This window comes from Scyliorhinus torazame, chromosome 6 (genome assembly GCF_047496885.1).
Source record: "Scyliorhinus torazame isolate Kashiwa2021f chromosome 6, sScyTor2.1, whole genome shotgun sequence".
Lineage (NCBI taxonomy): Eukaryota > Metazoa > Chordata > Chondrichthyes > Carcharhiniformes > Scyliorhinidae > Scyliorhinus > Scyliorhinus torazame.
In genome coordinates, this window is record NC_092712.1 from 116,129,886 (window position 1) to 116,145,269 (window position 15,384).

Below are 15,384 nucleotides of genomic sequence, written 5' to 3' on the forward strand. Positions count from 1 at the left end.
GAGGGTGTCAAGCTTGGCGAATTGTAGTGCTGCTCTCCTTGTTGCCATCTTGTTGGGTGGGATAGTGTGTGTGGGGGAGTGCAGTGTGTATATCCGCTGCAGCTTGTCAGCCTCCTGAGTGTCAATTGCAAATCCGGTAAATCCTGCACCATTTTTCATTGGAATCGATTGTGTTTCATGTGGCACCGACTAGCCCCTTGACAGTCGCTGAATCGGCCCAGGTGTGGCGGCAGTTTTGCTGTCGTGGAAGTCCACGAATCCTGCCCCGGCGTCAACACTTAGTCTCAGGAACAGAGAATCCAGCTGCTTGTTCTTGAAATCACTGCTATCAGGAAATATAGTGAGTATGTAATTGAGTAAAATCAACCAAAACAAAGAACTGTTTGGGATAAGTGTTGAGCAGATATCATGGGTGAGAAAAATCGGAAAATTGGAGTCAGCGGGAGGGACTGAAGAACCAAAAGACTGGAACATTAAACAAAATCTGAGATTAGGAAGAGTGAGCTGGAATGCGGATACTCAAGCAACACTGGGACAATTAAAATACATTAATGCTTTGTTCAAGGGCTATTTGGGCATTGAGTTGGTTGGTTAAAAAAAATGCCTGGCTCTCTTGGCAGACTCACACCATGGGCTGGATTCTCCGTTTCAGGGACTATGTCCCCACGCCGTTATGAAAAATGTGGCCCTTCATGCTTTAAAAACTGGCGTTAAAAGGCCACATATTCACAGCCCTGCAAAGGGCTAGCAGGGACCCGTTGTGAAGCTCGCAGCTCCAGCATATGGGCCCCCGCACTCCGGGTCAGAGGCCGCGCATGCACATGGCGGCCGCCTCCAGCGGCTGCACCGTGCTCTATGGCGGACTCAGACCGCGGAGCTGGGCCGCGTAAGTAGTGCCCCCGATCTGCTGCATGCCCGATGTGGACCGCTCGCTAAAAGTGTCCCGTTCCCGTATGAGGCCCCGCCCCCCAGCCCTCCGATCGGCCCGCCCCCGACCATGGCGGCCACGGACTGAGTCCGCAGCTGCCATGCGAGTTTCCCGAATGGCTGGGACCATATTAGATCCACGCCATAGGGAGTTTGGCCAGTTGAGGGGGCGGAGAATAGCGGGCGGGCCTCTGGCAATAGCCGCAGGTGGGGGATATGCGTCGCAGCGTACTTTCTTGGGTACGCTGCTTTTCGGCGGCTGGAGAATCGAGGAATCGCCGGTGGTCCCGATTCCATGCGTGGAAATGGATTCTCTGCCCCAGCGCCGGATGCAATTTTGCTGTCGGGGTGTGGAGAATCCAGCCATAACTCCAGCTGGGGTGCAGTGGATGCACCACAAATCATACCAGGATCTGGAGATGCAGAAGTGGGTGAGGTGAACTGTAACCTACTTACATCAGACGAGGGACATGGCCTGGACTCCACGATGATGAGAGTCCAGGAAAGGCAGCAGTCTCACCCATTGTTTATGTTGTTCTAATCCACTGGGGCATTGGTTGTTATGACACAAAGAAGAGAAATTCGGTGATAACTTCCCACCTCTTTTCCTTACAGTTTTAGCTTTGATTAAAAATATATAACACGATTGTAACAATCTATGTCCTGTTTAAATAGATAAGTATATTCAAGTCATAATTTCAGTTTTGGCTGATTTGCTTCTGAATACTTGGGGTAGATTTTGACTTGGCAAGCTATTGTAAAATGAGTGAGAGTTAGTCGATAGTTCGAACTTATAACTTCTCTGCTTTCCCTTGTACTTCGCTGGAAATTAACCTCAGTGAATGAAAATAAAAATTGGGAAAGAAGTATTGAATGGGCTCCTGATTCGTTTTAATCTGCCTTGCACTGCTGTACAGTCAACATCTACCTCATTGATGATCTGCTGGTCTTTATATAGAATATGTAGAATGTACAGCACAGATAAAATACATTTGGCTCAACAACTTGTGCTGGTGGTTCTATCCCACACAAGTCTTCAGTGTGTGTTTCTTTCAGGGGCAGCACGGTAGCATAGTGGTTAGCACAATTGCTTCACAGCTCCAGGGTCCCAGGTTCGATTCCCGGCTTGGGTCGCTATCTGTGCGGAGTCTGCACGTTCTCCCCGTGTGTGCATGGGTTTCCTCCGGGTGCTCCGGTTTCCTCCCACAGCCCAAAGATGTGCAGGTTAGGTGGATTGGCCATGCTAAATTGCCCTTCATGTCCAAAATTGCCCTTAGTGTTGGGTGGGGTTACTGGGTTATGGGGATAGGGTGGAGGTGTGGGCTTGGGTGGGGTGCTCTTTCCAAGAGCCGGTGCAGACTCGATGGGCCGAATGGCCTCCTTCTGCACTGTAAATTCTATGAAGTCTCTTCCCACTCTGTCTACCTCATCTCAGCCTTTTACGGAAAATTTCTATTCCCCTTTCTCTCACGTACTCATCTAATTTTATTTTGAAATCATCTAAACTGTTTTCCTCAACCATGTCCTGTGGCAGCCAGTTCAAACCATTGTTTGAGTAAAGACATTTCTCCTTATTTCTGTTTTGGATTTATTAGTAGATTTATAACCCCTTGTTTTGAAATTTCCCACAAGTGGAAATCTCACCACAACTACCCTGTCCAACCCATTTACAATTTTATGGGCCTCGATTTATTTCAGAGAAATTTCAGGTGATACTTTTATTGCAGATATATTGAGCAGACCAGACGTATTCTGTAGACTACTAATCAGGTGATACCCAAAGGACACGCTGAGAGGGGGGAGTACAACAGCTTTGAATCAATGACATTAGAGGCCAGCATTATTTTTAAAAGTGAGGGATTAACATCTCTTCAGTTAGGAAATAATAGCTGTCACATTAAGTAGACATCAACCCTCAAGGCTGTATATTAAACTGATGGACTGATGGATAGTGGATTGGAGTGTAGCAGGTGACAGCTTTACACCGTGTACAGTAGTTTACTTACAAAAAGATGATAGCTAAAGTGTAACCTTGAATAGAAATTCCAGCACCTGCAGTGTTTAATTGGATTTAAACACCTGGTTATTTTAAACTGGACTGCCATTAACTGAGATGCAACAGGTTTGACATCTGCTAAAGCACACGTGGATTAAATTGACCAATCAGTTGAATAAAAGCAGAAATATCAAACACTTTACCTGGATTGACTTCTCGATAGTTTCCTACACCATATGCATCAACAATGTTCTGAAATCCTGCAGTAAATGTGTTTGTCTTGTTAAATGTTGGAGGAGTTTTCTTAGTTCCTATTCTGTTCAAAATAGGAGGCATGATGGAACTGTTCTGGACCTAGACCAACAGAAAAAAATATTCCTGGTACCGTCAGTAATCCTTTCCAAAGTCTTGAATATAAATGCAAATAAATGTGGGATTTCTCTGCCACAATATGAAATCATAATGTGATTTTGGGATAGATGTTGCTTATACTTGGGTTTGAAAGAAATTGTCTGAAATTTGAGCTCTGACCCACAACAATGTGGTTGGGGAAGGATACTCATCAAACATATATAACATATGTTAACAGGTGACATGCATGCGAGGCGGGATGGGGTAAGTGGGGAATTGATGGTGGTTAACGGTAACATGTGGGGAAGTAAGTACAGTACGTCTACCAATGACTTCAATGCAGCCATGACATTCGCATCTCAGTTACCATTTCCTGACCAATTGGCATAAGTGGGCACGTCGGCTGGCATGAGTCAACTTGAACAACACTTCCTACACCAATTTACTTTGCATATATACAATTGTTCTCTGTAAATGCACATCCTCACTTTTCCATCCACCATTAACACTCACCTTATAGCCACCCTCAACAAATTTTGGACGCAATTTAACGTAAATGAAACAGAGTCCCATGTGGAGCGTATTTAGCGGGGTGCTTCCTGGCGCTTGTGGCGCCGAGAAAGACTCCGCTGTCTAACAGGGCTCTGTTTCACTTTGGTTCCCATTTGCGCAGAGTAGTACTAACCGCCGCTTGCTCGGCGTCTCCCAGGCGGGGGTCAGATCGTGTACCTAGTATAACTCTGGCGAGTGCAATCAAAGTGCTGCTTACTACAGCAATTTAATATGTAGATTAGCCAGATCTGAATCCTGTCCATTGTGGACAGCATCTCGCTAGATCCCATTAGATCTCATGAGGTATGGCGAGCTGGGTAAATCCCGCAAGAGTCCTGCCATGAGATTTACTGGCCGCTTTGCACCGGGCCCAGTTCGGGCACAGTGCGGCCATCAGATTTTATAATAATAATCTTTATTAATGTCACAAGTAGGCTTACATTAACACTGCAAAGAGGTTACTGTGAAAAGCGCCTAGTCACTACACTTGGCGCCTGTTCGGGTACACAGAGGGAGAATTCAGAAGGTCTAATTCACCTAACAGCTTGTCTTTCGGGATTTGTGGGAGGAACCCTGAGGAAACCCACGCAGACACGGGGCGAACGTGCAGACTCCGCACAGAGAGTGACCCAAGCGGGAATCAAACCTGGGACCCTGGCGCTGTGAAGCAACAGTGCTAACCACTTTGCTACCAGCTGCCCATGATTGCGCCCCCTGTCCATTCATCTTTTCAACACATTCCATTACTCTCACTCATAGGTTTCATCTTTCCACCTTTATAGAAGAAAAGAGCACAGAACAGCAGGGATATTGGGCCAGAGAACTGGAACTGGCCCTCCAATCATCTTGATTCAGCCAGTAGAAGAAAAAGAAAACTGGAGGTAAGTGGATTCTTGGTATGGCAGGTCATGGAGGTGAGGTAGAACAAAGAACAAAGAACAAAGAAATTTACAGCTCAGGAACGGGCCCTTCGGAACTCAAACCCTGCACCAACCATGCTGCCCTTCTGGACTAAAACCCCCTACCCTTCAAGGTACCATGGCCGAGATTCTTCTAAACGGTGGCTAAGTGTTGCCGCCAGCGTAAACACCAGAGTGTTTCATGCCGGCGTCAACGAGCCTCTTGGCCCAGCATTTCTGTGGCCCACAGGGGGCCAGCAAAGCACCGGAGTGATCCAATGCTGGCAGGGGGTCCGCGCATGTGCGCAGTGGCCGACTGTGGCACCGACCCAGTGTAACATGGCGGACCCACACAGCTGGGCGTCGGTGGAGAAATAGGCCCTCCCAGACCGCGCATGCCCGCCGATCGGTGGCCCCGGATTGGTGGCCCCCGATCACGATCCTGGCCGTCCTGGAGGCCCTTCCTGGTGATGGGCCCCACCCCCCACCAGGGCGGCCACCACAGCTGCACTCCGAATGCCCGCCGGGTGGAACCATGTTAGAACCATGCCGGCGGGAACTCGGCCAGTTGCCGGCGCAGAATCGCCGTGGGGGCCTCTTTCAACCACCCGCGACGACGCTGCGTCGACTGCGCACGGCTGGCAGCAATTCTCTGGTCGCCGGAGGTTCATGTCCCAGCGATGGACCGGCGTTGCAGGCCGTCTCGGCGTGAACGCCGATTCTCTGAGCCCGCACCGGCTCGGAGAATCCCGGCCCATATCTCTCCAATCCCATCATATTCATGATATGGCGATGCCGCTGTTGGACTGGGGAGTGCACAGTAAGAAGTCTTACAACACCGGGATAAAGTCCAACAGGTTTATTTGGAATCACTAGCTTTCGGAGTGCAGCTCCTTCATCAGGAGCAACGCTCCAAAAGCTAGTGATTCCGAATAAATCTGTTGGACTTTGACCTGGTGTTGTAAGACTTCCTACTGTGCCCATCCTTTTCATGTATTTGCCAAGACGTCCCTTAAAAGTCACTGTTGTATCTGGTTCCTCTACCTCCACCAGCAGCGAGTTCCAGGCTCCCATCACCCTCTGTGCAAAAAAACATGCCTCATCCATCGCCTTCAAACTTTGCCCCTCGCTCCTTAAACCTAGTAATTGACTTTTCCACCCTGGAAAAAGCTTCTGACTATCCACTCTGTCCATACCGCTCATAATCTTGAAGACTTCTATCAGGTTGCCCCTCACCCTCCGTCGTTCCAATGAGAACAAACCAAGTTTCTCCAGCCTCTTCTCATAGCTAATGCCCTCCATTCCAGGCAACATCCTGGTAAACCTCTTCTGTATCCTCTCCATAGCCTCCACATCCTTCTGGTAGTGTGGCGACCAGCGTTGAACAGTATATTCCAAGTGCAGCCTAACTAAGGTTCTATACAGCTGCAACATGACTGCCAATTGTTAAACTCCATGCCTTCTTGACTACTTTCTCCACCTGCGTTGCCACTTTCAGTGACCTGTGGACCTGTACACCCAGATTAATCTGCCTAGCAATACTCTTAAAGGTTCTGCCATTTACTGTATATTTTCCATCTGTATTAGACCTTCCAAATGCATTACCTCACATTTGTCTGGATTAAACTCCATCTGCCATCTCTCTGCCCAAGTCTCCAACCGATCTAAATCCTGCTGTATCCTCTGACGATCCTCATAGCTATCCTCAATTCCACCAACTTTTGTGTTGTCCGCAAACTTATTAATCTAACCAGTTACATTTTCCTCCAAATCATTTATATATATTACAAACAGCAAGGGTCCCAGCACTGATCCCTGAGGAATGCAACTAGTAACAGCCTGCCATTCAGAAATGCCCTTTTATGATCGAGCCAATTCTGTATCCACTTGCCAGCTCACCTCTGATCCCATGCGACTTCACCTTCTGTACCTGTCTGCCTTGACAAAGGCCTTACTGAAGTCCATGTAGACAACATCCACTGCCCTACCCTCATTAATCATACTCGTCAGTTCCTCAATAAACTCGATCAAGTTAGTGAGACACGACCGCCCTTAACAAAACCTCTCGCTAATACGTCAAATTGTTTCTAATTGGGAGTAAATCCTGTCTCGAAGAATTCTCTCCAATAATTTCTCTACCACTGACATAAGGCTCACCGGTAATTACCTGTATTATACTTGCTACCCTTCTTAAACAAAGGAACAACATTGGCTATTCTCCACTCCTATGGGACCTTTCCTGTAGCCAGTGATGATACAAAAATTTCTGTCGAGGTTCCAGCAATTTCCTTCCTTGCCTCTCTCAGTATTCTGGAGTATATCCCATCAGGTCTTGGGGACTTGACTACCTTAATGATTTTCAAGACCTCCAATTGCACCTCCATTTTGATCTTAACATGACCCAAACTATCTACACCCCCTTCCCCAGACTCATCATCCACCAAGTCCTTTTCTTTGGTGAATACTGATGCAAAGTACTCATTTAATACCTCGCCGATTTCCTCTGACTCCACGCATAGATTCCCTCTCTTGTCCCGGAGTGGGCCAACCTTCTCCCTGGCTACCCTCTTGCCCTTTATATATGTATAAAAAAGCTTGGGATTTTCCTTAATCCTGCTGGTCAGTGACCCCTTTTAGCCCTCCTGGCTCCTTGCTTAAGTTTCTTTCTACTTTCCTTGTATTCCACACTTGCTTTGTGTTCCCAGCCTCCTAGCCATGACAAATGCTTCCTTTTTCTGATGGGGCCTGCCAGCTATCTGGTGACAGAATCCACATGACATACAACACTCGTGCCAATTTAATGTCAGCAGCAAGTGAAATGTGACCGTGTGCACACATATTCTGAGTTTAACAGTTCTAATTCATGTCTTCAGTCTCCCTTAGGTGCTTCAAATATCCCGCAGGAGTTGGTATGAGATGATGAGGACTGCTCAGAGGAGATCACAATTTCTGAGGGTGTACCATCACAGGAGTTGTCCAGATCACACATCAGCTCAGATACTTGCACATCAATTGGGAATATATAGTTAGGGTTTTACCTGGTGACTCACACATCACAAGCGAAAAAGGTGCAAATTGTGGAGATGGGGACAGCAATGGAGAGTCCATGTGGGAGGCTGCAGGAGGCTTTCATGCTCTGCTCAGTTGCAGATTTGGGGGTGTTGTTGATAAAGAAGAGACTTTTGCAGCAGCAGCAGCAAAAAATATGTGATGTACTGACAAGCGTTTTACTGCTCTGTGCACACCTACAGAGAGATTGAAGTAGCTGTGAGGACCATGAATGGCATGATGCCGTCAGCCTTGGCGATGAAGTCTTCGACCATGGATAAAGTAGCCAACTGCATGGAACATCAATCACACTTTGAATGCCACCCTAAACGGGATTGATGAAACCCTAAACTTTTATTACCCCACTGATGTGCAGAAAAGTGCTCTGTCGCTCATTGCTAGAAAGAAGTTCGGGTGAGCCATGAGAGGGAAGGTGGTGGAAAAGGAACACACAAGTGGGTACTCTGCTGGAAGTATTTCCAGTTGTCATCTGTTGCTCTCCCCGCCCTTCAGTCAGTGTCCCATAAGCTGCCTCCTGCCCTCTACAGCTGCAAGTGGATCAGTCTTTGGTGAGATTCTCACAGCCTCCAAAACCCAAAGGAGGTCAGAAAAGAGCATCTGAGTAGAAGGAGCAGGGAACTGAGCAGCCTTCCTCTGCCTCGACTGAAGTCACAAGTGTTGCACCGCACCGAAGTAGCAGGAAAAGGAAAAGATTTGTAGTTGCACAAGGGTGTGACCATGAGTGTGTTATACAATGTTAGATTTGTTTCTATTTAATTAACACGCCACATAAATATTATTTGTTTCCCATCTTAGACACTTTCTGCCTGCTGCCTAGAAAATGGGACTAGGTTCTCCCAAAATGGGGCTATGTCCCCACACCGGCGTAAAAACCCTGGCGTTTCACTCCCGAATTTCCTCAAAAAAATATAAGCTAATTCACTCACCTTCAGGGGGCTAGTAGGGAGCCGGAGTGATTCACGCAGCCTTAGTTGCAGATACGAGCCGCCACACTTCTGATCTGGAGACCGCGCATACGCACGGCGACGGCCTCCAGCTGCCGCGGCGAGCACCATGATGGACTCTGACCGCGGAGGCTGCTGGAAAATGTAGGGCCCCCTGATCGGCCACGCGCCCGAAGATCCTTCTGGCCCGATCTGTCCCCGGGCCGCCCATAAGGACCCCCCACCCCCCCGGTGCCCGATCCCTCTGCCCCCCACCCAGGACGGCTGTGAACTGAGTCCACAGCCTTCACACGAGGTTCCCGAATGGCAATAGGTGGTTAGAACCGCCGTTGGGAACTCGGCCGGTTGGGAGCGGAGGATCGCTGGGCAGGCATCTGCCAATGGACACACAGCCGCGCGGAGTAATCTGCGGAATCGCCGATTCTCGGGTCCCGGAGAATCGGTGGACCGGCGCCGGGCATGATTTCGGCGTGAAAGTTGATTCTCCGCTCCCGCGCCAAACGTGATTTCACCCCTGGGCTGCGGAGAATCCAGCATTTGATAAACAGGACTTAAAGCTGAGCAATTGATATCTGTGAGATGGATGTTTTGTTAATTGGAAGACTTGTGTTGTGGGGTATGGTTGGGGCCAATAGGGTTTAATGTGTGGCTGCTGGATTGATACATAGGTGCAACCTCACTGAATCTCGCCTTTATGGCAATGCCCTTGGATCTGCACTTTGCTCCTTCTGAAAATCCAGTCTTCGCTGCTGTACTGTGCCATGCAGAGTGCAGCACATCACAATCATTCCTGAGACCCTTGAGGATGATGTACATATGGGCAAAATTCTTCCCCACACGTGCCAGTAGCGGGGTTCCAAATATGGTGGAGAATTGGGCGCCAGGGAAAAATCGGGATCGGCAGGTTTCCGATGCTCCGGTCTCCTGCTGGTGGCGGGATCGAGGTTCTCATCCGCCACCAGTTGGAGGATGTAAATGGAGTAAATGGGTCTTAATGAGCCCTATGCACCCACTTAGTGTGCCGTGCACCACATTCCCCGGGCCCTCGTGATTCACTGGTCCTCTGGGCCGAGAATCGCTTGGACGTAAATCACTAGTGATCCTGACAAGCATGTCGCTAACGTGGTGGACCTCGCCATGGACCAAGAGGGTAACTCCTTAAGGGAATTTCCCCCAAAGTCCACCTGAGGGCCACCCTTAACCCCCCCCCACCCCCACCCCACCCAGTGCATTTCAATCAGCCCCCTTCAGGCTTGAATGATTTTGAAGTGCTCAGCTGAAAATTGACAGCACTAACTCTCTTTGAAGTGCTTGATGTTTGTAAACATTGTGGTTCGAGCACTAGAGTTACTCAAGCATGAAGCAAGGCTGCAGCTGTGTGTGTGTGGAAGCTGTTAATCACAGCTCAGTGAGGGAAATGAATGAATGGCCTGCAGCTCAAGGATTTGAGGGGTTTAAAAATAGGTCACTGCTTTCCCTTTCTAGGAATTGACAAGTGGTGCTTCCTCTGCCTGAGCCAGCAGGTGTATTCCCAGGTGAGTGTTGCAACAGTATTTATTTTCACTGACTCTGTCTGGACTGTTCTCTCGCTTCCTGATAGGGGTCTCTTTTCTGAAGGGTCTCCCTATTTAGGTCTCTGTGGGGGGAGCCTCCCTATTTAGGGGGTCTCTGGCATGGGCAGGTCGTTCCCCCCTGTAGTTGGGGGAAGGGGGGGATGCAGAAAATCCAGGGTTGGGGGATTGATTTGCAATGTGGGTAGGAGGCTGCTTTGTGATACAGGGAGGGGGGGTTAGAGGTGTCCAGCTATGGGGCTTCATTATCGGGCCGCTTGCTCAAAATGGCGGCCCGATAGTGGGATTCCCTAGGTAATCCCTTGTAATCCTCACCATGCATAAATTTGCATGGCGAAGAACAGTGAATTGTTTCCTGATCCAGGGCTGGATTCTCCGATTGCCGACGGCGAAATCGCATTCGCCGATTGGCCGGAGAATCCGTTTTGATGCCAAAAACAGGGGCGGTGTCGTTTTTCAGATGCTCCCACGAATCCAAAATGTTGTCATCGATGAGTAGACCGCACGCCGTTGGGACGCCTCAGGACGTCACCTAAAGGCCCTCCCTCGATGCTCCGCCCCCGATGGGCTGACGTCCCGACGGCCTGGGGTGCGTGTGCTCTCCGTTTACAAGCACCTCGCGTGGCAGCTGCGGACTGTGTCCAGCGCCGGCACAGCCATGGAGAGCTGTTCCGCTGGCCGGGGGGTGCTTCGGCAGGGGCTAGGGGGACTGGTGGAGGGTGGTCCAAGGTGGCGAGGAGGGTTACAGTGGGGCATAATCTGGCAGGTCGGTTCCGCGTGCGGCCGGCACCATGTTGTACAGTGCAACCACATTGGCTTTGATTTTTATGTCATCATTGGATACAGGAATAGTGCCAGAGGACTGGAGGACAGCAAATGTGGTCCCTTTGTTCAAAAAGGGGAGCAGAGACAACCCCGGCAACAATAGACCGGTGAGCCTCACGTCTGTAGTGGGTAAAGTCTTGGAGGGGATTATAAGAGACAAGATTTATAATCATCTAGATAGGAATAATATGATCAGGGATAGTCAGCATGGCTTTGTGAAGGGTAGGTCATGCCTCACAAACCTTATCGAGTTCTTTGAGAAGGTGACTGAACAGGTAGACGAGGGTAGAGCAGTTGATGTGGTATATATGGATTTCAGCAAAGCGTTTGATAAGGTTCCCCACGGTAGGCTATTGCAGAAAATACGGAGGCTGGGGATTGAGGGTGATTTAGAGATGTGGATCAGAAATTGGCTAGCTGAAAGAAGACAGAGGGTGGTGGTTGATGGGAAATGTTCAGAATGGAGTTCAGTTACAAGTGGAGTACCACAAGGATCTGTTCTGGGGCCGTTGCTGTTTGTCATTTTTATCAATGACCTAGAGGAAGGCGCAGAAGGGTGGGTGAGTAAATTTGCAGACGATACTAAAGTCGGTGGTGTTGTCGATAGTGTGGAAGGAAGTAGCAGGTTACAGAGGGATATAGATAAGCTGCAGTGCTGGGCTGAGAGGTGGCAAATGGAGTTTAATGTAGAGAAGTGTGAGGTGATTCACTTTGGAAGGAAAAACAGGAATGTGGAATATTTGGCTAATGGTAAAGTTCTTGAAAGTGTGGATGAGCAGAGGGATCTAGGTGTCCATGTACATAGATCCCTGAAAGTTGCCACCCAGGTTGATAGGGTGGTGAAGAAGGCCTATGGAGTGTTGGCCTTTATTGGTAGAGGGATTGAGTTCCGGAGTCAGGAGGTCATGTTGCAGCTGTACAGAACTCTGGTACGGCCGCATTTGGAGTATTGCGTACAGTTCTGGTCACCGCATTATAGGAAGGACGTGGAGGCTTTGGAACGGGTGCAGAGGAGATTTACCAGGATGTTGCCTGGTATGGAGGGAAAATCTTATGAGGAAAGGCTGATGGACTTGAGGTTGTTTTCGTTAGAGAGAAGAAGGTTAAGAGGAGACTTAATAGAGGCATACAAAATGATCAGAGGGTTAGATAGGGTGGACAGTGAGAGCCTTCTCCCGCGGATGGAAATGGCTAGCACGAGGGGACATAGCCTTAAACTGAGGGGTAATAGATATAGGACAGAGGTCAGAGGTAGGTTCTTTACGCAAAGAGTAGTGAGGCCGTGGAATGCCCTACCTGCTACAGTGGTGAACTCGCCAACATTGAGGGCATTTAAAAGTTTATTGGATAAACATATGGATGATAATGGTATAGTGTAGGTTAGATGGCTTTTGTTTCGGTGCAACATCGTGGGCCGAAGGGCCTGTACTGCGCTGTATTGTTCTATGTTCTATGTTCTAACCACCGCAGGTCGCCGCCGTGCACATGCACAGCCACGGACCCGGCAATTCTCCGTCCGTATCTGCAGGTAAAGCCGGGGGCTTTATGTGGCGCGGCCCCCCACCGGGCAGAGCATCAGTGTGGGGGCGACGCCAACTTTTTGGTCATAAGACTAGACACATGCTCCGGACATAGCCTCAAAATCAGAGAATCCAGCCCATAATCTCCCATACAGAGAATGTCGCTGCCTCCAGAACTGTAGAGGCACCTGAAATGCACTTTGCAGATGCTGATCGCCTGCTTAATGACACATCTTATTGTCTTATGGTTGTGATTGCAGTATTCCTGAGCCCCATGGCTTGGATTCTTCACAGACATCGTTAGTCCAATTTTAACATGGTAGCCCTTGTCTCCAAGCAGCCAGATGGCAAACCTCTTCCAAGGTGTAAAATCCTCAGGGAGGATGGGCTGTCACAGGACAAAAGCATCATGTCAGCTGTCTGTGAAACTTACACACAGCTGCGCACACATCATTTTGTGTTTCAACACCAGGTGTACATTGTTCAAGTGGGAGCCTTTCCGATTCACAAACACTTCTGGTTGATCAATGAATACCTTGATTGTCACATGTGTGACATCCTTTCAGTCTGATTGGCATCACTGATGATGAAATGTATATAATTACTCTTCCAGAAATTGTGGACAGCCAACTAGAAAATGCTGAAAATGTCTGTGGTAAACACCACTGGTAACACATTGCATGTATTACGGTACTGATACTGTATTACAGGTACCACAGTAAATCCCAGCCTGCTGGCTCCTCCCAGCAGGCGGTGTATAAAAGTGTCTGCTCTCCTGCGCTGCTCCCATTCTGGTTCCAGCTGCGGGAGGCACAACATCTTGTGTAATAAAGCCTTGATTGTTTCACCATTCTCGTCTCGTGGTAATTGACGGTACTTCAATTTATTGCACAAGATTTTACAAGATGAACATCTTAATCAAGCCTGATCGCCTGGAGCTGAGCCCTCACGCAGCCAATGCCACGTCCACCTTCGACCACTGGCTAGCCTGCTTCGAAGGCTACTTCAGATCAGCCACTGAAGAAATCTCAGACCCACAGAAGCTCCAAGTCCTGTACTCACGGGCGAGCCCTCAAGTTTTCCCCCTCATCCGGGATGCGCCCACCTACACAGAAGCGATGACGCTACAAAAGCTACACTATATTAAGTCGGTGAATCAAGTGTACGCCAGGCACCTCCTGGCCACGAGATGGCAACTCCCGGGGGAGACTCTGAATGATTTCTTGCGGGCTCTACAGATTCTCGGTAGAAACAGTGACTGCCAGGCAGTTTTGGCAGTCCAACACACCGAACTATTAATCAGAGACGCTTGTGTCACGGGCATTAAGTCTATGTACGTTCGCCAGCGACTATTGGAAGGGGGTACGGTCGATAATGCAGGGACTGTGCAGCTTGCTAATTCCCTAGAAGTGGCCTCCCGTAATCTGGAGGCCTACACCTCCGACCGCGCGGCACCCTCGTGGGCATCGTGGGCCCCACCAGCTGCCGACTCGAGTACACCGCAAGCCTGCGGCGCGTGGCAGCCAGCCAACTCCAGAGGGCCCAAATGTTATTTTTGTGGCCAGAGCAAACATCCCAGGCAGTGCTGCCCAACGCGGAGCACGATCTGCAACGGGTGCGGGAAGAAGGGCCACTTCGTTTCCATTTGCCAGGCCCGGTCGGTCGCCGCTGTTTCCAGGCCCGGCATTGCTACACCCCCCACGTGCGTTCCAGGGGCACCGCCATCTTCTCCACCACAGGCCACGTGCGGCCCATGGGTGACGCCATCTTTGATGCCACCCGCCATGTGCGCCCTGTGGGCGCCGCCACCTTCGGCACCATTTTGGACCGCGCCTCAGGACCCCAGCTCGTCTGGCCGTTTGCTGCCCGCTGATATCTCCGCCACCGCTGATCAGCCCGGGACCTCCCAACATTTTCCGCAGCTCGCCTCCATCACCCTGGATCAGTCTCGGCCCCGCCACCTCGCGACCGCTACGACGACGGTAAAGATCAACGGGCACGAGACGACCTGCCTCTTTGACTCCAGGAGCACAGAGTGTTTCATCCACCCTGCTACGGTAAGGCGCTGCTCCCTCCCGGTACACCCCGTCACCCAGAAAATCTCCCTGGCCTCCGGATCCCATTCCGTGCAAATCCGGGCCTACTGTCTCGCGACCCTCACTGTTCAGGGTGTAGAGTACAGCAACTTCAGGCTCTACGTCCTCCCCCATCTCTGCACTGCCCTGTTACTCGGCCTGGATTTTCAGTGCCACCTCCAAAGCCTTACTTTGAAATTCGGCGGACCCCTGCCCCCCCTCACCGTCTGCGACCTCACGACCCTTAAGGTCGATCCACCTTCACTTTTTGCAAACCTCACCCAGAACTGTAAGCCCGTCGCCACTAGGAGCAGACGGTACAGTGCCCAGGACAGGACCTCCATCAGGTCTGAGGTCCAACGGCTTCTGCGGGAGGGGATCATTGAGGCCAACAACAGCCCTGGAGAGCTCAAGTAGTGATAGTGAAGACTGGGGAGAAGCACAGGATGGTCATTGACTACAGTCAGACCATCAACCGGTACACGCAACTCGACGTGTACCTCTACCCACGCATATCTGACATGGTCAATCAGATTGCGCAGTATCGAGTCTTCTCCACAGTAGACTTGAAGTCCGCCTACCACCAACTCCCCACCCGCCCGGAGGACCGCCAATACACTGCGTTCGAAGCAGATGGCCGTCTCTATCTAGATGG

General features: G+C 49.9%; 1 protein-coding gene across 1 annotated transcript in view; it reads right to left on the reverse strand.

Annotated features, from left to right (window-relative positions):
• Window positions 1-15,384, reverse strand: part of LOC140424974 (V-type proton ATPase 116 kDa subunit a 1-like) — a 358,173-nt gene that overhangs the window by 205,152 nt on the left and 137,637 nt on the right. The window contains exon 10 of the mRNA XM_072508716.1: window positions 3,127-3,277. Within this exon, the coding sequence (XP_072364817.1) occupies window positions 3,127-3,277 (151 nt within the window). The remainder of the gene's footprint in view (window positions 1-3,126; window positions 3,278-15,384) is intronic.